Source organism: Amblyomma mixtum, chromosome 3 (genome assembly GCF_055824585.1).
Source record: "Amblyomma mixtum isolate Tamu chromosome 3, ASM5582458v1, whole genome shotgun sequence".
In the NCBI taxonomy this organism is placed as follows: Eukaryota; Metazoa; Arthropoda; class Arachnida; order Ixodida; family Ixodidae; genus Amblyomma; species Amblyomma mixtum.
Window position 1 is genome coordinate 381,558,379 of NC_143014.1, and position 22,711 is coordinate 381,581,089.

The 22,711-nt window shown below is 46.7% G+C and overlaps 1 protein-coding gene and 1 pseudogene across 2 annotated transcripts in view; both read right to left on the bottom strand.

The window, feature by feature from the left end:
• Positions 1 to 22,264, bottom strand: part of LOC149357020 (kinesin-like protein KIF23) — a 60,862-nt pseudogene extending 38,598 nt beyond the window's left edge. Inside the window, exons 1-3 of the transcript XR_016291769.1 lie at positions 22,257 to 22,264; positions 18,312 to 18,332; positions 16,679 to 16,862 (exon numbers count right to left, since the gene is read on the bottom strand). The product of XR_016291769.1 is annotated as a kinesin-like protein KIF23 (transcript). The remainder of the gene's footprint in view (positions 1 to 16,678; positions 16,863 to 18,311; positions 18,333 to 22,256) is intronic.
• On the bottom strand, positions 13,299 to 16,231 carry LOC149357022 (uncharacterized). Its single transcript, XM_089575383.1, has 3 exons — positions 15,347 to 16,231; positions 14,532 to 14,732; positions 13,299 to 13,765 (listed from the first exon to the last, which is right to left on the bottom strand). The coding sequence occupies exons 1-3, from the start codon at positions 15,621 to 15,623 to the stop codon at positions 13,299 to 13,301; spliced, it is 945 nt and encodes a 314-aa protein (XP_089431509.1). The 5' UTR covers positions 15,624 to 16,231.
• Positions 22,265 to 22,711: the final 447 nt, after the last annotated feature.

Genomic DNA, 22,711 nt, shown 5'->3' on the forward strand with positions numbered 1-22,711 from the left:
TCAGGGGTCTCAGCCTTGTCAATCCACTGCTTTTTACTAGGAATAATCAGTATTGTCAACATAAGAAAAAGGTACTAATTTGAAAGTGGCAAATCAATGTACTACAAGCAAAGGTGTATTATAAAAAAAGGTGCTTGTTCTGCACTGAGAAGACACTATTTTCCAAAGAACACCTACGTTGCAGCATGAGCCAAGAATTTTTTCAAACATGGCAAGCCCACAAAGCTTGTGGCATATGCATATTCAAAATCTCTCAATCTCTTCAGCCAGCGCAGCAATGGATTATATTGTGCGACTCGAGATCGGCATTGCAGGTCGTACAAACTTATCTAAAACCAAGGGCATGCGAGCAGCTGGTTCAACAAATTGTGGTTTTGTTAGCCGAAGCTTTCCACCGCGGCCATATCATAAAGTTTCAATGGATACCGAGCCATTGCGGCATAGCGGGAAACGAGCGTGCTGACGCCGAGGCTCGGATGGCACATAGTGATGGTGCTTTCATTGAGATAGCCTTTTCTAGATCAGACATTGGAGCCTTGTTGGCGCATTTAATGCAAGCGGCAATGCAGTCGCACTGGCATGATTCGAGTCATCAACAGGACCGCGTCTGTAAGCTTGACGCTGGCTCACGATTACATTTGCCATCTATGGTGGTGCGACGTCATGGGACTTTACTCCACCGGCTACGGCTTGGCGTTGCCTACACCAAACACGATCTTCACAAGATCGGCATCGAAAGTAACCAAAATTGCGCACAGTACCACACTCCAGAGACTATTGGACACCTTGTTTGCGAGTGCCCGAACTATACTGCTGAAAGAACAACATTGGAGGCGACCGTGAAACGACTGGACTCTCGCCCTCTCTCTGAGGAAACTCTTCTGGGCGCCAGGACGAGACGTTCTGATTGGTGCCGTGTGACAAAGGCCCTGCTCAACTTTTTGTGTGAAACAGGCCTGGATACTCGTCTGTGACCGCCTGTGCACAACCTACATGGTTAATGACATGTGTCGGTGTTTGTATTGCTGACACCAGTTTTATGAGTTTTATGTGCGTCTACTCACCGCGATGCGAGTGCCAGCCAGTGTGGTGTGTGTGGTGTGTGTGTGTGTAGACATCACCCGAGAAACTCATTGTATTATGCCATCATCAGCCTTCATTCGCACTTTCCTTTTCCTCCTCTTCCCTTTCCCCTGTGTGGAGTAGCAGGCCAGGGCCATGTTACCACCGGCCGACCTCTCCACCTTTCCCTCATTAAAATTCCTTTCTCTCTCTCTCTCAAGCTTGCCATCCAATAGCAAACTAACAGGTCCCCAAAACTATTTTTCATTTCACAATGGTGACAACAGTCAGCTGCAGTGTAATAGTCAGTGCAGGCGCTGTTATGAATGTGTGCACAAGTAGCCCGAGAAAGGCTACTAAAGTCTGCAGAGCTGACAAGCGGTTTGGACAAGCTCCAGACAGGTCTCTGCCCTTGATGGAAAACCAAAGAACAACCTTTCGTCTTGCGGAGCTGACCTAGAACCTACATTACATAGCACAGTGGCATTTCTGGACCTCAATAAGGCCTATGAAGGTGTGCAGAGGTCTATGCCATGGGAAACCCTGCAGGAACCAGGCCTCAGTGGAGGGGTCCCTGTACGTGGACCTAACAGCCAGGGTGGACTGGTGTGGCATTACTGCAGCTTTAGTGACAACTAGCAGAAAATGAGGTCATGCAGACAACACACATGAAGCACCAGTGTGGCGCCTTGTGTGAGTTGTCTTCATGTCCTTGTTTTCCACTGAGCCAGTTGTAACTGAGGCATGTCTGACCAACTCACCCAATTGTTTATGTTTCATTTCACTGAGCAAGAACTTTGGGAGGAGTGTCTGCCTAACACTCAGGTTCATGTTGTATAGTCGACAAAGTGTACAGCCCAGGGGAATTTGCTTTTAAGCCGGGGCTCTTGTACCACGCAAAAGAAGTCTTCACCATTGGAGGGGGGAGGAGGACAGTTCATCTCATCTTCAAGAGTTTTGGAACTCCGAGGACGCACAACGAACAACACAGCATGGTCCATAAGCCTGGAACCCCTCTGGGTTCCAGACTTTTGACAAGTGCACATGGTTAGTCGAGGCAGCACAAGAAACAGGAGCAGCCTGTGGTACAGGAGAGCTCTGCTTTAATGTCTGCAGATGACATTGCTCTTCATGCAAAGAGCCTAGCCCAAGTGCAGAACCTGCTTAGTGCATGTGGTGGGACGATGAGTAATGTTTGCCTCTGGTTTAATCAGTCAAGATGAGGAGTGATGGTGTAGGAAGTGGCACAACCCCTTTCAGTTGAGCGGCTTCTCCAGGGCGGCTGTGTATGACTGACGATCACAACAAAATGCTTCGGAGTTCATCTCAACGCAGGTTCAGATTAATTTGCCAAGCACAAGAAAGAACTGAAAGTGAAAGTAGCACGCAACAGAGGAGTGCTTTGCGAACACTCTGTGGGCTTTCAGCAGGTAAGATATACTGAACAGTCTGCAAAAGATTGTTTGCAGCACCAGGATTTGACACACGAATTCCGTGTTATGCCCATCATTAAGAACAGAGGAATTTCTGGAAAGACGCTAGCCGGATTGCACTGGCTGTGCACACATAACACATACAAACTTGTGTAAAGTATCCAGAGGTTGTCTACATTCATGGATTGGTCCCGAATTTCGCTTGGACTTCTAGCTGACCAATGCTCTGAACTTTACAGCCGTCCACATATGAATGCTGGTAATACTTTTATTCAGTATTCTTCACGAATGGCCCAGGCTTGCATGACTAGCAAAAGGTAGTAAGTACTGCCCACGCCGAAAAGGCTTGCTGACCCGGTCCTGGGGCCCAGGATGATGGAATGTTGGATATGAGGAGCAGAAGAGAGATGAAAGACTACGATAGCCCTTCACAATACCTGGGACATCAGAGGCATGAAAGGGGAAGGAGTAGGTGCTGGTGGCAGAAAAATGTCACCACAGAGATGGCAAAGAAGAGCCAGGAAGATTCACGACATGCAGTGCATGCCAGAAGCGGTTAAACACAGCCACTCCGGCCATTGGGCTGTGGGCAGTGAATAAGCGTTTGCTGATCCGGTGCAGTCAGGCAGTACACTGGAGGAGAGGGCCTCCCAGAAGATATGCTGGAGAAGGGTCGCAGATGAGATAGAACATATACGCAGCGTGATGCTGGACACTGGCGAAGCTGACACGATAAGAAGCAGATCGGGCTAGCCCAACTGCACACCAGTACTCAAGGATGGAAAAGGCAGTGTAAAGGCCCCACAATGCAATGGGAGGCATGTCTGCCATAAGCCAGGTGATGAATGAGATGAAAAGGACAAGCGTGCAAGTGGCAAGGAATGTCATGGTGGTGATGGCTTCCAAGGGTCAACACTGGCAGCATGTGGTGAGTGCAGCGCACGGTTGAGGAAGTCACTGTAGAGGACCTGCTAATGTTAATGGGCAACTGGCGTTGCTGGGCCCAGGAATGAGAGGTGCTGAGATCGATTTGAAGAGCCGAACAGTCTGCTAAGAAATGGGTTGCAGTAATGAGACCTCATCAGCATGAAGACAGCAGAGATTTTCAGTGATACTGTCTGTGAAGATTGAGTAGGGCCCAGAACACCGCCTTGGAGTACACCAGACAAAATGGTGCTAGATGTGGAAGCGGATCCTCTGAATACGTCGTACTGAGTTCTGCCGCTGACAAAGGAATCCAACCAAGAGAACAGTTCTGGAGGGCCCCTTGGCTGCAGCGCTGAACAGGAGCACATGGTGAGGGAAATGACCAAAAGTGCATGAAAAATCCAGCCAAACAAGCTTGCAAGGCATCTGCTTGTCAAGGAAGTGGGCAGTAACTATGTGGGCCAGCACATCAAGAGTAGTTTTGCAGGTGCAGTGCTGGAGAAATTCATCTTGGGTGAGTGACAGAAGGCTATTATCTTCCAAGTGCCTACGTGTCTTGTTCGGGATCCTATCAAAGATGCGGCACACGATAGGCGCAGATGCAACTGGGCGGTAGGAGGACAAGAGGTCAGCACGCAACCCCTATATGCAGAAGGAACCACTGCCGAATCAACAACGCGCTGAAACTTGTGGCATAATATAGGTGCTATAAAAGAGGCACTTTGTACATTGAAGGAGCAGGGGATGAATGCCATCGGGGTAAGGGCTCTGAAATGGTCGGATGTAGGAGCAACCTTGCATGACGTCAGTAGTCAGAGGACAAAGTAGGCACTTGACTTGGGAAGGGCTCTTCAAGAAACTATGCCAGATCAGGCCCAAGCATGGGTTGGTCCATCCAAATGGAAGAGAAATAGCTACTCAATACTTCCGGGATGCCACCAGGAGAATAATATCTCACCATCAGTGTGAAAGGAGGGGCACCAAGATTGCTTCTGATGAGAGTTGACATACGCCCAGAAAAGCTTACATTTCTTTGCTGCTTGAGCAGCAATGTGTTCCATAAACGCTCGACGAGCCAACAAAATTTGATTCCTCAGAGCGCTCTGGTGCTCTTTGGCAGCAAGAAAGCTGGCCGGCAACCAGGTTCTTTGGGCACCCTGAAACAGCTCTTCCTTCTGCTTGCATAAGATTATGATGTCTCCATTAATCCAAGGAGAATAGAGTTTACGTCGAGCTCTTCTAGATAGTATAATGTCAGAGGCAAGGGCGCAGTCGAAAAGGGGTCATCACTGACACTGTGCGAGACACTGGAGTTGACAATTGGCAAAGAGGAAATTTTTTATAACTCATATGATCGCTCAGGCATGTAATGGCACAATGCACACAGGGCACCGAGTGTCCTGCTACAATGACCAACTGTGCAGTGTAGCAGAGGAAACATCAACAACGTCTGGCATTGGGTATTAACATCTCTAGCCACCCACCATGACAGTCCAACTGCCAGTAACACTCAGATTCATGAAGTGAGTAATGTACCGCCCAGATGGGAAGCCGTGCAGACAATAAAATGCCACCTTGAACACTGGTGGCATTGCGGGGCACTACATCAGTTTTGAAAGTTCGAGCGAATGCAAGCTGATCAATGCGCCTGTTTTCTAATTTTCAGAACTTTATTTGGCACTGGGTACCCAAAAAACTGATGGAGGTGCTGGGTAGATGAAACAGAATTTTCAGGAACCAACTTTCAACTTCGGTTTGGTTTGGTTTATGGGGTTTAACGTCCCAAAGTGACTAACCGCCGTATTCAAGAACGAAACTTAAACTTAAGTTACGACTTAAGTGGCTCTCCGGCCCTTAACGCGTTTCATGAACTGCACTTGCACTTAAGTCATAGTGAAAGACGCACTTATCGACCCCAGAACTTAAGTTAGGTTCCCGGCTAACTTAAGTGGCTCTTTTCAGTATTTCAAAATGGCCGAGTCCTATCGCAGTTTTTCCGACTTCGTCAGCTTCTGTGCTCGCGCGGACGAAATCGCCGAGGACAGAGCGTACAGGTACGCGCGCGCGCCGCGGTCAGTGCTCAGGGATCGGCAAAACCCTATGGAGATTTACAACGACGCCGAGTTCTTGAGCAGGTATCGCTTTTCAAAACAAGCGGTACTGGAGCTGCTTGGGAGGCTTCCGTTGCGCGCCAACACCGACGAACGCGGCCTCCCGGTGCCGCCGCTGCTTCAGCTCCTCGTCGCCTTGCGATTCTACGGCGCGGGGACCTTCCAGATCGTCACCGGCGATCTTGTGAACGTGTCGCAACCGACAGTGTCTCGCATCATCGCGCGCATATCGTGCATGATATCACAGACATTGTTCGCGGAGCTGGTGAAGTTCCCGAGCGCCGCCGAAGCCCCGGCAGTTATGGAAGACTTCTATGGGGTGGCGAAGTTCCCTGGCGTGACCGGCTGCATCGACTGCACCCACATCCCGATAAAGAGCCCGGGAGGAAATGATGCAGAAGTCTTCCGCAACAGGAAAGGATACTTCTCCATCAATGTGAAGGTAAGTGCGACGAAAAATTTCATACTCGGCGAAATGAAAACAAAGAATCTTCAGTATTCCGCTGGAGGCACCATTTAATGCTTCGGAATGCCCTTCGCGCTATTTTCGATTCCAAGGTATTAAAATAGTGCAATTTTTTACCCGAACTCATCACGGCATATCAACCACCCTTCGCCACCATGCTTGCGAGAACCCAGGAGAAGCCAACTTTTCATTGGCGCAAAGTATGTACGCGGCGCTCGTACCCTCGGCTATACGCTTGACCTGAGCAGTTCGATCGAGGCTACGTTACAACCATAATTTTGTTTTAATTTTCTCGCTCCCACGCGTTATGTTCGTGCTGATATGGTAAATTCGTCATTTCCTCATAGTTAGGTTGCTCCTGCTGATAACCACAACACTAACAGCATAAAAAAGAATGTATGTTGCTACTAATGAACAATTGCATGAGAAATGTTCAAATCTGCGTTGTTTTTCCGATTTACAGTAAAGCACAGGCCCTAGAACATGCGAACATAATTCTTGTTTTTCAGCATAGTAAGCTTTGAAAACAATTACCTGGTCCTATTCCATCACAAATAAGCATTTGTGTTCATTGTTTTCAATACAGAGGTAACCTATAACAGTAGCGAGTTGTTTTGAATATGTACCACATGCCTTCAGCAATATCACAGACATCTGTGTTCATTGTTTTCAATACAGAGGTAACCTATAACAGTAGCGAGTTGTTTTGAATATGTACCACATGCCTTCAGCAATATCACAGACATTTGTGTTCATTGTTTTCAATACAGAGGTAACCTATAACATAAGCGAGTTGTTTTCAATATGTACCACATGCCTTCAGCAATATGACAGACACAAATATAATGTAACAGTATGTGACAAATGTGCATTGTTGCTGAAACATTTTTATGCAGTCCAGAAATAAAAATTACTTCAAACAGGCAGTGTTGATGTTATTTTCAAGTGGTTTACTCAACACTTTCAGCACCACATTTTTTTATTTTGCAGGCAATCACAGGTCCCAAGCTCGAGTTTCTGGACCTGGTTGCCAGCTGGCCCGGTTCGGCTCATGACAGCCGCATTTTTGACAACAGCCGGGCCAGGGTGCAGTACGAACAGGGTGACATCCCCGGTGTCCTGCTTGGTGACATGGGGTATGCATGCAGGCCATACCTCATGACTCCTTTGAAGGATGACGCGCCACCAGGGAGTCCACAGTACAAGTAAGCTCAAGCTGTAGCTTTAACAAAGGACAAGGCAGCACTACAATAAACAAAAACTTTTATTTTCTACAGGTACAACAAGTCACAGGCAAGAACACGCTGCACCATCGAGCGAGCCTTCGGAGTATGGAAGCGAAGGTTTCCATGCCTCGACATGACCCTGCAGATAAAGACGGCCACGGTGCCTATTGTTATCACAGCGTGTGCGGCGCTGCACAACTTGGGCCGGCTGCTCAAGGACCCCATCCCACCCTCTCCACAGCACGATGCCCCTCGTGATTATACTCCGCCTGTTCCTGTCTCTGGAGGAGCCCAGCAGCCACCCGCAGTGGCATTAGTATATTCGGCAAGTGGTTTTAGAACCAGAGACAGGATCATTGCCCAGTATTTTCATTGAGGGGCATAACTATGCTGGACATGGAGCTTGCAGAGGTGATGTGTGAAGGATGTACACGGGCCTCTGGAATTTCGCCTTCATCGAAATTCGACCGCCGTGGCCGGGATCGAACCCGTGTCTTGGGGTCAGCAGCCGAGCGCCATAACCACTGAGCCACCGCGGCGGCAATATTTCTCGTGTACCTGTGTATTCTTGCTTTGATAATTTTAGTAGTGTTGTACTGTGAGTGTACTGTATTGTTTTCTGTATCATGCTGTATCATATTTTTCTCCTTTTTGTACGCACTGTTACATTGTCACAAGCAAAAAAGAAAAGAGGGATGAGTAAAACGCTGGACATAAGGAAAGGCACGTTAATTGGCACGTGGCGCTTGAGAGAAAGAGAAGAGTGAAGAAAAGAGAGTGCAGTGCAGGTGTGGACGTTGGCGCATAGCCTTAAGCTGCAGCAAGAGGTGTTCGATCGTGAGTCGTACTGACCAGGAGCGGTCCCCACCGGCTGATGCCCCAGTCCCGTGGATCACAACACTGACTGCGTCTAAGGAACACCAGCCCTGTGTCAACGCCTCCAGTACGACGACTCAGCTGGCAGCTGGTGTTAACCTCCCAGACCTTGTCACCGATACGAGGATGCTTCAACGCTGACAGCCAGCTAAGGCGACGTGGCCGCACCGACTGCCTTCAGCTGATCCTCCTCAACACTACTCTCAAGGAACAGTGGTGTCTCTTGAAACAAGGTATCACCCGGGTGTTTGTCCGTACTGCACGTCTGAGATAGCGTGCAAACCACCCGCTTTTGGTAGCAAGCCTGCATGAGTGTGACTTTGTGGTTTATGTGTGAGGACCATTAGTGTGGTAGGACGGCGGTGTTTTCTGTAGCGTTATTTTGGTGTATGTGTAGTGCGCTGTTTTGTTTGCTGTTCAGTCATATATAAAGTGTGGCGTCTCAAGTTTCCCCTTCAAAGCCTTTTCTCTTCTTTATAGAACGTGTAGACTCTATTTCCATGTTAGACCTAAAATTGGATGAACTTCTTTCATTAAAACCTGAAGTCGAATTTCTGATATCTGTGGTAAGTGAAGTGCAGTCATCCCTTGATAGTCTTTCTAAAAACTATGACTCGCTTCTGGCTCGTTCTCTGGCTCATGATGAGACCATTGCTGAGCTGACCACTCAGGTGCAGTCCGTAGAAACATGCGTCACCTCTCAATCCTCAACTATCATGAAACTACAGTTCGATTTAAATGAATCTGAACAATACAGCAGGTTGTCCAACCTAGAGATACATCGCCTTCCCACAAACCCGGATGAGAACCTGATGGAAGTCCTGAAGGATTTGAGTGTTGAGCTTGCAATTGATTCCTTCTCACAGGATCAGGTGGTGGCTGTACATAGGCTTGCCCCTCGTAGGAACGGTCCTGCTCCAATTCTAGTAAGATTTTCAGCCGTCAGCATTCGAGATAAGTGGTTGCTTGCTCGGTCAAAACTCCGATCCTTGGATCAAAGCAATGAACACTCCAAGTTGTTCTTCGCCGAGAACCTTTCAAAAAGCAACAGAGAACTTTTTTGGGCTACACGTACTGCTGCCAAGGCAAAAGCCTACGATTATCAATGGTATAATCGCCACCTAAATAGTACCTGAGGGCTTGAAGAGGGCGGTGGTTATCCCTATCTATAAGAATGGAGTAAAAAATAAAGTTGAAAATTATCGTGGTATTTTGATCCTACCATGCATTGCGCTTGTTTTAGAAAAACACATTTCGACGGTGATGGTAAGTTTTCTCGAAGCTCATGACGTGTTTGCTGGCAATCAGTTCGGGTTTATTAAGGGTCGTGGTACGCTGAACGCACTTGATGAACTATGTGATCTACTAAACAGCTGCATTGAAGAAAATGAATTTGCCTGTGCTTTATTTTTGGATGTGTCCAAGGCGTTCGACACGGTTAAACATGTTGTGTTGTCTGACAAACTCCACAATTATGGGTTTAGGGGTCCTTTTCTGTCACTTCTTGTTCACTATCTTTCCAATTGTTCACAGCTCGTTGCATTAGGTAAATTTAGAAGTGGCCTGCTGACGATTGCGTTCCTCAAGGATCTATACTTGCACCTATTTTGTTTAACTTATATGTCAATGACTTGAGCTCTGTCTGCAAACTGTGCCGGTTACCTAAAGAAATGTTTTCTGCTAACTCCAAAAAACTAGTGAAAGCTTTTCTTCAGAAACTTCGTTGTTAGCTCCAGCATTCTGTTATGATTCTATGATTTTACGTGTTCTTTATTTTTCCGTTTGTTGCATTTTTTACTCCGCTCTTTGGATTTATTTTACTTTTCTTATCCCCCACTTTTTCTTTGTTTTTTGGCACTTTGTTTGTTCGGTGCATGAGTTGTGTGCCGTCTGCTGCCGGGCGCTGCCACTCAAGCCTTCTAAGGCTTTGGCAGGCCCGCATTTGTATTGGAATGAATAAATAAAAATATTAATAATATTATTATTATAGGCTTGCACGCACACAGAGCGCTTGTCATTCAACGTTGTAGACACACTTTTTCTTGACATACAAAAATACCATTTTTTTATTTTTTGAAGTGTTGTACATTTGTAAATGGTCCACCGAGCATCCGGTTAAAACCTTCAGATTTTGACAGTTTCGTCGGCATATTACTACGTATGTACCATCATTCTTTATGGCACTAATACATACTAATTTCATTCAATTTACTTACAGCAATCCTCTACGGACATATAGATTTCAAATAAGACAGGAATCACTGATTAGCATCCACCTACACCCAACTGCACAGCTACAAAGGATTTTGATCAGTGACTGCATTCCTTCACTTCGATTGCGATACCTGGCCACAAAGTTTTGTCGAGCTCTTGAATATGTAAATTGTTGGGCAAAGCACACATAAGTCATGACGAATATATGGCAAATTATATTACTCACTGTGCATAGCTTCCTTCAAATTTCAAAGTGAATCTGCAAGAATGGGCATTTGAAGCCCAGATTTCGGCATTTAAAAACACCTGTGCCAACACCATGGGGCCACCGGATTGTCAGGCAAGCTTAGAAAAACCTACTCGCTGTGCATATCCATAAGTGGTGCCAAAAAATTAGAGTGTTAGACACAGAAGCGATTTTTGCAAGCCGCTAGCTCAAGCCCGTCATTTCAAGTAACTTTTCGGACATAAAGCTTCATACGTCACGGATATGAGAAAATGCCTGTTCAAAGCTTCGCATAACAGAAAATTGCATTCGTTGTGGCCAAAGGTACTAAAGTGTGAAAAGGACATCATTCTGAATCTGTTTTTCTAACAGCCAACCAAAATAGAACTTGCTGTTTAGGCCTTGGAATGAACTCCAACACTGATTCATTGCCGATCCCAAGAAAGTGGCTTGCACTGCAGTAAGGGCCATTGGCAAACTGCTGTCACAAGTTTGTAATGAGGCCCACACACAAGCTGCTTGTGTGCTCACGAAATTGAGGAACATGATTCACGGCCATGGAAAAACAACTCATACAATTGCGCACAGCAACAATATCATTGTCATGCTTCTTGTTGACACTGATGTGGTGAACTGGAGCGAATATGATAAGATGCCAGAGCTCCTGAGCGATGGGAATATGCACGATCATCTCAAGGATCCTACCAGCAGCCTCCAGAGCAAGTTTCGAAAACTACTCCCAAGGTTATTTCATTTGGTCCCAGCTGAGAAGAAGCAGCTGTACTATCGGCTGCTATGCACGAATGGCTCGGCTCCCAATATCGACAGTCTCCCACAGAAACACAAGCCTGGTGTTCCATTACACCCCATCGTTGACTTCACAGTCTCCACTCTAACATCTCTCCGGGTATAACACAAAATGCTGAGCCCACTAACTGGAAGCAAGACAACCAACAACAGCAATTAAGCAGACCTCATCGACAAAGATGCCATGGTGTCGCTTAATGTGACGTCACTATGCACAAGCCACCCCATGGATCTGGTGGTACGAGCCTGCAAAGAAGCCCTATTTTGCAAGAGGGAAAACAGCGCAAAGCACACGCATTACAGAAAAGAGTGACAACATATGCACTGACTATTTTTCGCACTGCTCTCCGTATTCATAATAAACAAACTAGCCAAATCACCACTTTTTGCCAGTTCGTCCTTTTTGGGACAGAAAGCATGCTAGCTGAACACCTTTCAATGTCCCAGAACTGTGCGAATTACTCCCGTGGTGTCTTGAGAACACATATTTCTCTACCAAGACCAAAGTACACATGCAGAAGCATGGCACAGCAATGGCTGCTTCCATATTGGGTGACAACTGTGAACATCATCGTGGAAGCAGTTGAACAGACTGTACTGGACAACTTTATACCAGCGCCGAAAGCCTCCCTTAGTTAGGTGGAAGACTGCTTCTGCATCGATAAGAGAAAGGATGTAGCAGGATTCTTAGATGTCCCACACATGGTGGAACCCTGCATGCAGTTTACAGTCAAGATTGAGCGCAAAAACAGCCTTCCCTTCCTGAATGACAACGTAAGTCATTCAGCAGTGCAGTTTCTTCCTATGTATGGAAAGATCGCACCCACTGTGCACGCCCAAGAAACTGGTGCTTTTGTCTTTGGTGACCCAAGCCACACCACATTTGCTCTGATAAAACAAAGCTCCAAGACAGACTGAGCATCACATGTTGAGAACCGTCTAAAAATGGTTGAACTGTTCATGTGGTGAAAAAGATAAAAAATTAAATTCTTTGCCCAATGCAGAGCAGTGCAACTGTAAAATTCACACTGCTATTTCATTGTTTGCAGTGTCACCGAAGCACTATCGCATGCATTTTCCAAATACAACGTGAACTTGGCACATGTGATTTCATAAAAACTTGGAACAAGGTGAAAAAGTTTTCAGGAATAACTTATAACATTCCGAGCAGAGACTGCGGCACTGTATTCATAGGTGAAATGGAGATTTGCTGTACAACTGAAAGCGCATCAATGGTACGCTACCAAGTGCAATGAAGCATCGAACATTCTTGCCAAGCACATTCATCAGTACAGTTACTGCACTGCCTGGGACAATCGTGGCAAAGGACAAAAACAATAAGGACAGAAGGACAGAAAACACGGCCGGGATCGAACCTGCACCTTTCGGGTCGGCAGCCGAGTGCCATAACTGAAGCACCACGGCAGCTTGACTGCCCAAAACATCAGAAACATTTCGTAACAAAAAGCACATAACAGAAGCTGAGCAAGATAGAAATTCAAGCCAGCCTTAAGAGGTTAAGAATTTTTCACCTATTGCGAAGGCTCAGGGTATGGTATTTGGCTCTCGGCTCTGGCAGCTGCATTTTGATAGAGGCAAAGTGCAAAGACTCCTGTGTTCTATGCGATGTCAGTGCACGTCAAAGAACATTGGAGAGTCTAGCATTATGTTGACTTTATCCGGCTCCTTTTTTGCATCCCCCCCCCCCCTTTCATCCTAGAGGTCCGTGTGCTGTGCGATGTCAGTGCACGTTAAAGAACCCCAGGTGGTCGAAATTTCCGGAGACCTTCACTACGGCGTCTCTCATAGCCTGAGTCGCTTTGGGACGCTAAACCCCATAAACCAAGCAACGCTTTCATCCCTTCCCTCAGGCATCCTGGCGACAGTTAATGACAGGTGCAGTAACCTCCCCCTTGCTCCACCTCCAACCACACCCCTACCACATCCTCCTCAAAGTTCACCCTTTAGTGCTTTAATTTTCAACTCTAAAAGAATCTTTTTGGCCTTCTTAATTTCATTTTTTAACTTTAAGTTTTCGACCTCCAATTGATGTGTTTCAGCTCTTTTGGCCAGCTTGTCCTGGTGGTCAGCTCTCAAGAGCCTCATACGGAGCCGGTGCTCCTTTGTCCTTTCTGTGCTATCTGAGGACACAGCACTGAGGCGAGCCGCTAGCTCCTGGTGAGCTAGCGACTGCTTCTGTGTGCTTGCGGCAGTGCGGCTGGTACCTGCTGCCCTTGCTGCAGAGGCAGCAGGAAGCACCGAAGCTGCTGCGACTGCCGGTGTGGCTGGCTCGGAAGAGTTGCTTGGTGCAGGCGGAGTGGCAGGAACAGCTTCTGAATTAATGGACTGCTCCTCCATTTCTGCATCGTGCTGCGGGCTCGGGTAGTGCCAGGACCACAGCTGGTCGTCTGCATCACCTTATGCGGAGGAAGTGCTTGCTATTAGACCTTGCAACAAGGGCAAATGCAATGAAATGTCAATTTGGATCAAGAAACATTGTTCAATCTTTGCTAGTACTGTAGGCCATCTTAGCCTTTGAATGGTTTACAATAAAGTGGGTACTTGAAATGCATTTTGCACTTTTTGTTCACACTAGCATTCGTTGCTTTCAAAGTCCTTTAGGTGACATTTTGCCATTTTGAGTCATGCAGTAACTCAATCAATACTTCAGAGGTTATGTGACATAGCAGGGAGCATAAAACATGGACATTGCCTGCTTTGAAGGGAAACATTTCCGGAATACATTTGTCACATGCACTGCCAGTCATGCTGTTTGGACGACCAACTTGGCAAATGTGTTCATCCAGTCAATTTGCACCTCTTAGCAGTAGCTTTGACAGCTTTGGTCGCACAGACCAATATTTTAATGACAGGCCAAGACAACACAGATGCCGCATAAAAATTGGACATGGCTACAGATGATGTGCACACTGTAATAACAGGAGAGCTCTTATGCACAGAGAAAAATAAAATGTGAAGTTACGGAAGCAGCTCACAACAGAAAAACTGGTAACGCACGAGTGCAAGGCAGGGAGGCTGCAATTGATTTTCCTGGAGAGTTTCATCTAATTATCTAAGCATAAAAACACAAAAACAGTACATACACAGAATATGTATTCTAGGAAACATAATTTCAAATATATTTTCGGAGCTTGCAGTACAATATAAACACAAAAGTCATACCACTGGCTCCTGGAATTGCAGACTCTTGCGTCTGCGAAAGCAGGGCGGCCACCGACGGTCGGGGCTCTGAGCCTGCAGTCTCTTGGTGGCGGTCGCGGTCGCTGTCAAAGGGGTTCGCCAAGCGAACCCCCATGTGGGAGGCGACAGCGCCGACCCTCTGCAGCTCGTCGGTGAGCTGGCTCGGGGCAGCTGATCCGCCGCCTGTGTAATCACAGAAAGCGCTGTTAAGACCATTGGGAAAATCACTCGGTGAATATTCGTAAGCGCTAGGTATACATTCGATATGAGCACCAAAGTAGTTTTCGGAATTCACGCGCTGCGAAGCGACGAAAACGCCCATGTTTATACCCCCACACATAATTTTTTTGTGAAAGACGCACGATAATTGCGTATGTTTCGTAAACTCGCCGGGTGAAACACAGCCACTCATTCCAAACTGCGGGTGCGCGAAAGTTAGATGGAAACTGTGGCGGCGAAAACGCACAGCAACATAACTGGCAGCACCTGTAACTGAATGAGCTGCACGATATTTCTCAATGCACCTGTTTAGAGTTTTATGCTATGATACCGTGATCCTAACTGTAAGCATTACCTAGACGCGGAACAGCTCGCCACAGTGGTTGTAAGCTTCCATGCCGTTGCACAACGTTATTAATACAAGACTTTAGATTCGTGACGACTCTGGAAATGCATAAGGAGACTGATATGCATGCAGCAAGCAATAGGAGCAGTACTTTTGTAATCTGGGACAGAAACTGTCAATTATTCAGCAAAAAAAAATAAAAAATAAAGGATGAAAAAAAAACAGTACTCACCTGTCTTAAAAATTTCCCGCGTGTTGTCCGCACTCCCTTTCTTCCACTTGGCCTTCAAATTCTCCCAGCACTTCTTGAGCTGGAGCCACGTTCGCGGGCGGACGTTGTGCTGGGAGTTGTATTGCCGCTCTATTAGCTCCCACTCCCTCTTCTTCCTCGCGACGGACACGGCGTCGGTTTTTTTGTTCTCTAGAACAGTGTTCTTCTCCACGAGCTCAATGAGAAGAGCTCGCTCCATTGCGGAGAAGTTGATCTTCAGCTTCTCCGATCTCTCCATCGCGCGCGCGTCGCAACACACCAGAAAAGAATAAAGCACACTACACAAAACAGAACACGCTACAAATTCTATACACTAACAAAAAATATCGAACGAAAAATATATACAGTACAAACAGTGAATTTACAATTGAAATGTGCGAGAGCAAAAAATACAATGAAAAAAGAGCTGGCGATGCTGGCGATGATGCTATCGAGGCAAGCGCGCGAGCGGGAAGACTCCGACGTCGACAGGAGCAGCAATGCTACGCGCGTTACTATAGTGACGTCTGCGTTTGTGGCCAGACAAATAATAATAGTTCTCCAAAGTTAGCCAACAAAACTTTTTGTTGTTGTTAAAATGTTTCTTGACATTTGTACTATGTATTAGCAGTGTTCTTTTGGCGCTTCTGTTCTTTATTTGTTCGTAAATTTATTAGTTTCGCGTAAATGTTTGCATAGCCTCGTTCCCATGGTGCCTACTTACATCTAAAAGTGCTACTTTCATAAGTGGGACTTAAGTGCCGTTTTCGAAACTTTCTTATACTTATACTTATACTTATACTTTTCTGCCACTTAAGTCGGAACTTAAGTCGGAACTTAAGTCGGAGCTTAAGTTGCGTTCTGGAATACGGCGGTAAGGCTATGAGAGATGCCGTAGTGGAGGGCTCCGGAAATTTCGACCACCTGGGGTTCTTTAACGTGCACTGATATCGCACAGTACATGGGCCTCTATAATTTCTCCTCCAAAGAAATTCAACCGCCGCGGCCGGAATCGAACCCGCGTCCTTCGGGTCAGCAGCCGAGCACCATAACCACTGAGCCGCCGCGGCGGTACTTTCAACTTCACAACCTCAAGCTGTTAAACTATACTTCGCACATATTTACAGCCTGCCACTAATTCAAATCCAGATTAATTATCGAGTATCTACATAGTACACAGAAGAGTAGAGAATCAGTGAATTTTACAAGCAGGTAGAAGAGAGCAACACTTGCTGTCAGAGCCAATATGACTAGGATCATTTAGTTTTTCTAGTGCTGCAACAATACAACCAATTTTCCATTCGTTCCGCTTACCTGCTTTGGAGGATTTCTTGCCTGGCCATTTGTCTCTTGCCGTTGTAACTGAACAACCCTGTTGTTATCTTTGACTCCCACAACAGGGGCGGCATCGTTTGGGTTGAGCAGGGGGCGTATGCGGCAATAAACCTCCACCGGGTCACGCGCTTCTGCAGAAGCCGGCCGGGATGGTTCCCTCTTTCTCCGCTTTGTACCCCTCCTAAGTGCAAAATACACAGGAAACACTGCTTGGTGACACACGCCATGAGGTGGAGGACAACGGATTAAGCACTTCATGTTACCCAAATTCGTGCGTCGAGTTCGGTAACCAACTTCAAAGTCATGCCACATGAACCTTAGCCGGCAAAGAGCTCAAAGCAAGCGAACCAAGGTAAACACGCAGTGACGTATGGCCGCGTTCCTGACGCGGCAACGATGCCGGTTCCATGACAATAGCGCGGCCATTCGAAACAATAACCCTATAATATTAGTATGCGTCTATTGCAATGAAGACGCACCATATCCTGACGGGGTCACTCCTTACTTTGAAATATGTCTCAGTTTGAAAAAGTTATGGTTAACAGTCAAACCGCATGAAACGTTCGCTCCGAACAGAAACGAAAAAACAGCGGGTAACTTACGCAGGATTCATGTCCAGACACGACGTTAAGCTGCGCCACAAATCCACTTAATACAGCTGTCGCTCGAAAGCTTTGACAGTTTCCAACTCTCAGCTTTAAAAGGTTTGAACTACGCGCATCAACGGTTAATTGCTGACCGAATGCGTCGAAGTGCAGTCAGCCAATCAGCGCCGGATGGATGGATGGATGATAATGGCTTTACCCTTTGTACCGGGCGGTAGCTTTCGCCACCTAGCCTATACTTCCCCCATTGTTAATTTAATTTTCTTTTCCCTTTCGCTCTTACAATATCTAATCTGTCTATCCTTTTACCCTAGAAATTCACGCCTCCCTTGATTTCCGCCACCAATCCTCCAACCTCCCCTTCGTCAATGTCACGCTTTTCCCATCCACTCGCCCGTCCTCCCCAGTAAATCCCAGCGCTATCTCTATGGTCGTTGCTGTCCCCTCTGGGAGGGCTGGGCGGAGTTCTGCGCACCTCAGAACCAAGTGTTCTATGGTCTCCGTTTCCGTTTTACATGCAGAGCACAAAATATCCACTTCTTCAAATTTGGACCTATACGTTTTTGTTCTCAGAGTCCCTGTCCTAGCCTCAAAAAGCAGTGAACTGCCCCGCGAATTATCGAATAATCGCTCTTTTTTGATGTCCTGTTTTCGTGTCCTATATATGCCTAGCGCCGATTTTTCCTGCATTCTTTCTTTCCACATCTTTCTTTCCGACTCCTTTACCTCCACTTTCACGTTAGTCTTTTGTTGCGTCCCATCCCTCACCCGTAAATACTTCGTTCTTAGCTTTCGGGTTCTATTAGTCCATTTTGTGTTAATACTTTTCATGTACAGATACTTGTACACCTTTTTTGCCCACCTTGTTTCCTCCATTTGAGTTAGTCTCTGATCATATTTCAGTTTGCTGATGGCCTCCCGAACCTCGAACGACGCCCAACCCATATCTCCCTGGACCCCCTCATTCGGGGTGTTCCCATGGGCTCCCAAGGCTAGCCTTCCTATACTTCTTTGTCTGACCTCTAGCCCTGACTGTACTTCTGATTTCATGCACAGGACTGCATTTCCAAATGTGAGGCCCGGTACCATGATTCCCTTCCATACCCCTCTAACCACCTCATACCTATTATAGTTCCATAGTGCTCTATGCTTCATAATGTCTGAATTCCTTTTTCCTTTGTCCTTCAGAATCCTCTCATGCTCTTCCAGATATTTTTTTCCTTCACTTAGCCATACACCTAGATAATTATACGTACTCACATGGTCTATCATAGTGTCTTGTATTTCTAGTGGGTCCCCCTTCTCATCATTATAGACCATTATCCCTGACTTCTCTCTACTGAACTGGAGTCCTAGCTTGTTGCCCTCCTCACCACAGATTTTAACTAGTTCCTGCAGCTTATCTCGCTTGACTGCTAGTAGAACAATGTCATCCGCATACATTAGTCCAGCCAACACTTGGTTTACCCTCTGACCATCCTGCATATAACTCACGTCAACTCCTACCCTACACTCTTCCAACCTCTTTTCCATTTGGCTCACATATACCATGAAAAGTAGAGGTGACAGTGGGCAGCCCTGCCTTAACCCTCTCTTAATTTTAGCTGGTTTTGTAGTTTCTCCCTCCCAGGTTACCATGACCTCATTGTCTGAATATATACGTTGTAGATATTCAACCAGATTTCTATCAGCGCCATATCCCTTCAATTGGTCCCAAAGTTTTTCCTGATTAACATTGTCATATGCCCCCTTAATGTCTAAAAATGCCATCCATAGAGGCCTCCGACTTGCCTCAGCTATCTCTATACACTGCGTTATGAGAAATAGATTGTCCTCCAACCGTCTGTCCCTTCGGAAACCGTTCTGCAACTCTCCCAAGATCTCCCCACGCTCTGCCCATTCTTCCATTCTCATTTTCACCATCTGCATTGCTAGCCTGTAAATAACTGATGTGACCGTAATTGGTCGATATGATTTAATGTTGTCCCTGTTTCCCTTGCCTTTGTATATTAGTCTCATCCTGCTCACTTTCCAGTCTTTTGGAACGTCTCCTCCCTGTACCACTTTTTCAATGATCTGTCGTAATTTCAGTTTGCGTTTTTTGCCTAGTATGGTAATTAATCTCATAGGTATGCCGTCTGGTCCTGTCGCTGTTCCGATGGGAACCTTGCCTTCTATTCTGTCCCAGTCCCCTGCTGTTCTCTCCCTAGGCTCTTCCTCCTCTGCCCCATTGCTGTCCCTGCTCTCCCCTAGACCATCCGCCACAGGCTCTGCAAATGCTGCTTCAATTGTTTGTCTGATAAATTCCTGTGCTTCCTCTCCCTCTACCCTTTTTCCATCCTGTGTGGTCAGAGTGTGTTGGATGCCCTCTGTTCTCTTCCCTTGTAGCCTTATGTGCTCCCAAAACCTCTTTGCAGCATTCCTATCTTTCCTATTTACCTCCATCATCCACTGGACTCCTGCCTTTCCTATTTTGGCTTGGACCAATGTCGCTGCCTCCCTTTTGCTCTCTAGGTATTCATTCCATTTTGCATCCACTTCGTCTGGTGGGGCCCCCCTTTTCTTTGCAACTCTGTGTTCCCTGGATGCCTCCTGTCGTCTCGCTATGGCTGCCTTCAACTCCCCGTCCCACCAGCTTTTTGGCGTGTGTCTTCCCTTTCTTCGTCCCTTTTTTCTTTGGGCCTTCTCTAACTCCCCTTGAAAAACCCCCACGAGGGCATCATATGTCCACTCCCTATCCGGCTGCCTGGACACTATGTCTTCAATGTGTCCAGACACTTCCTGCAGTTGTGCATCAGTGAGGTTATGTTTGCTTTCCCTCCCTTGAGTTCCTACCGCTGGTATTGCGCTACCAAATGTAATTTTTATTCTTCTGTGGTCGCTTCCCAGGCTTTTCTTACCTTCTTCATCAATTTTCATGTCCCCTAACCTGTCATACAGTTTGTGTGACATTAGGCAATAGTCAATAGTTGAGTGTGAATTCTTTCTTACCCATGTTACTTTCCCGTCGCATTTTATTTCCGTATTAACCATTACTAGATCATGGGCATCGCAGAATTCTCCCAACATCTTCCCCGTTGTATCTGTAGCTCCGTCAAAGTATTCCAAGTGAGCGTTCATATCTCCCAAGATAATTATTTCCTGATGCAAGCCTAAGTCCCTGATGTCTTTAGACATACATTCGAAATGCCCTTTGTTCTCCTCACTCGACTCACTCCCTGTTTTAAGGTATACAAATCCTATTATTGTTCTTAGACTCCCCACTATGCCCTGGAGCCATAGATGCTCTCTGCAGTTTACTCTTACTCTTTCCCAACCTTGCCCATTTACTAATGCCCCTAGGCCTCCACCTTTATAGTCTTTCTCTTTTCTGTTACACCCTATCCAAGTGTAACCTGCAATGTGTGGCGGTTCTTCCATATCTCTCAGGTGAGTTTCCGCAACCCCATATACCCCAATGTTTTCAGATTTTAGTTGTTCTTCGATTTCATCCCATTTAATTCGACTTCTTCCCCCTTGCATATTAATGAACCCAACACTGAGAGGTTGCTTTCTTTTCGTTCGCCGTGCCCTTGTCCTGCCCCCCCTCCTTTCACATTTGCTACCTACTCCTTGGTCTGCAGGGGTTTCCTGCGTGCCTGTAAAAAAGCAAGTGCCCTACGGCCTATCCTCTTCCCAACCTGCCATCCCGCTGGTTCGGCGTAATGGATGCCATCCGGGCAGAATGGGAGAAAGTTCCTGTCTCCATAAATCACCCGGTTTACATCCATCACGTCGCACCTGAGGGCCTTTCCCAGCTCTCTGATTGCTACGTTGGCCCTCATAACCTGGTCTGCAATGTACGGGCCCCGTCCCCTGATCTCCGGGACAGTGCACAGAACAATGTGCACTGCCTCGGAGGTCGCCCTGAGTTTCTCTACCCCTGCCTGTATCTGTCGTCCCAGGTACTTCCCTTTCTCCTGTAATACGTCGTTGATCCCTGCGTGGAGAACCACGAGGTTCTCACCTTCCATGTTATCCCACAGTTTTGCTTTGGCCCGCTCTGCCACCTCTCCAAAGCACCCACCCGAAATGCTCTCAACCTGCACCTGCTCACTGTACTTGACTGTTTTAAGTAGTGCTCGCTTTACCCTGTGTACCCCGGCGCAAGACTCATGGTTTCCAGCACTCCGAAGATTTGGTGTCATTCATGTTCTTAAGAAAAAAAAATCATTTTTTTTATATTTTGAATTTTTATAATTAAAAACTATAATTTATATAAATCAATTTTACTTAAAACAACCAACTCATGCAACTTTATTCATGTAAAATTTGCTAGTCGACGCCTGTACGCCTCTACGGCCAACGGCCAATTCAGCTTCGGTAGCTTCGGTTCGGCGCAGCTGATTGTTGTTGTCGCGCTCCCATCATTTGTGCGATCGCTGATAACAGTCCAATAACGCTGATTTTTAAAGGCTACCTTAGCTCAAGGTATTTCTGAACTTGTTCTAATATGATCCGCTGGACTAAACCGAGGTGTCGTCGAAGTACACGCCGAGCATTGAAGGATTCTAATGCACGCACACTGTCAGGCTGACTCGCACGCTTCTTCGCACAAGGCCAAGAAAAACGTGAATTAAATTCCTTCTGCTCACTGATACGCAATATTGGCTCGGACGCATGACAATGGCTCCCGACACGAGCAGGAGCGAAAGGATACATCGCCTTGCAGCCCTCCTTAGGGAGCGCGGTGAAGCTTTCATGCCCTCGGCAGGTAACCTGTATCATTTGATGCCTGCTAGGAGACGTGGTGCTCAACGGAACGAGACGGCTCACTTTGACCACATCATGCCTGAACGAGCTGAACTATATATTTCGTCAGTTCTTGGGGGCACAGGAGAGTGAGTCCTTCGATGTCCCCTTGGGATGCAGTGCAAACTCGGACTTTGTCCATGACGCCTTTTTTTCTCCACGGCTTCATGCAGAAGACTCGCTCTCTGAAGGTACTTGAAACAATCCGCGACTCTAGCATGGTCGCTTTGCCTGCTGCTCTTCTTGTGCACCAGCGTGCGTGTGCCCTCGCAGGTTGATACTTCAGTGCGTCGTTTATCTGCCCCACATATCCACGATATCAAAAACAGAAGCCAAAAGTCTGATGTGTCAGGTTTTCTCTATCTCTATCTGCCTTCGCCCGACCAATAGCAGTGGATATGAAAAGAAAGGGAGTGACAGCTATCAGCACCGAGTCTCTTCCAATCCAATTAACGGTGCCGCAACCTTTTGAGTCAAGCCTGCTATTAAGACGGCCTAGGGCTAGTTGGAGGGATAAACTTTGCCATATGTCGCCGCGGTGGCTCAGTGGTTATGGTGCTCGGCTGCTGACCCAAAAGACGCGGGTTCGATCCCGGCCGCGGCGGTTGAATTTCTT

What these genes read in the sequence shown, in the direction of transcription:
- LOC149357022 (XM_089575383.1), bottom strand. Translation starts at nt 15,623, where the DNA reads ATGGAGAGATCGGAGAAGCTGAAGATCAACTTCTCCGCAATGGAGCGA. An exon ending in GCGGGAAATTTTTAAGACAG is followed by an intron (nt 14,733 to 15,346) that starts GTGAGTACTGTT and finishes GTGATTACACAG; the next exon opens with GCGGCGGATCAGCTGCCCCG. An exon ending in TGCAATTCCAGGAGCCAGTG is followed by an intron (nt 13,766 to 14,531) that starts GTATGACTTTTG and finishes CCTCCGCATAAG; the next exon opens with GTGATGCAGACGACCAGCTG.